We start from the raw sequence: 204 nt of genomic DNA, 5'->3' as shown, positions 1-204 counted from the left end.
GGTGCCATGGGCACACACTGGGGCAGGAGCACACACATGTGCACACGCACACACAGTGCCCTGCAGAGCCCTGGGCACTGCCAGGCATCAGCATCTGTCACCATCTCCCACAGGGCGCTGGATGTGCTGAAGGACTTCGCGCCAGGCGCCCAGCTGCCCATTTTGCTCTACAACGGAGAGCCCAAGACCGACACCGTCACCATC

At 62.7% G+C, this 204-nt stretch overlaps 1 protein-coding gene across 1 annotated transcript in view; it reads left to right on the top strand.

The window, feature by feature from the left end:
• CLIC3 (chloride intracellular channel 3) overlaps positions 1-204 on the top strand; it is a gene marked incomplete at its 5' end in the record, with an annotated part of 1,835 nt that overhangs the window by 267 nt on the left and 1,364 nt on the right. The window contains one exon of the mRNA XM_009575286.1: positions 114-204. This exon is cut by the window's right edge and continues 7 nt beyond it. Coding sequence (XP_009573581.1) covers positions 114-204 — 91 coding nt within the window. The remainder of the gene's footprint in view (positions 1-113) is intronic.

The sequence above is a fragment of the Fulmarus glacialis genome, unplaced genomic scaffold (assembly GCF_000690835.1).
Source record: "Fulmarus glacialis isolate BGI_N327 unplaced genomic scaffold, ASM69083v1 scaffold21323, whole genome shotgun sequence".
Classification (NCBI taxonomy): domain Eukaryota; kingdom Metazoa; phylum Chordata; class Aves; order Procellariiformes; family Procellariidae; genus Fulmarus; species Fulmarus glacialis.
The sequence above is the reverse complement of the archived record's forward strand: the minus strand, read 5'-3'. Positions and strand labels throughout refer to the sequence as shown.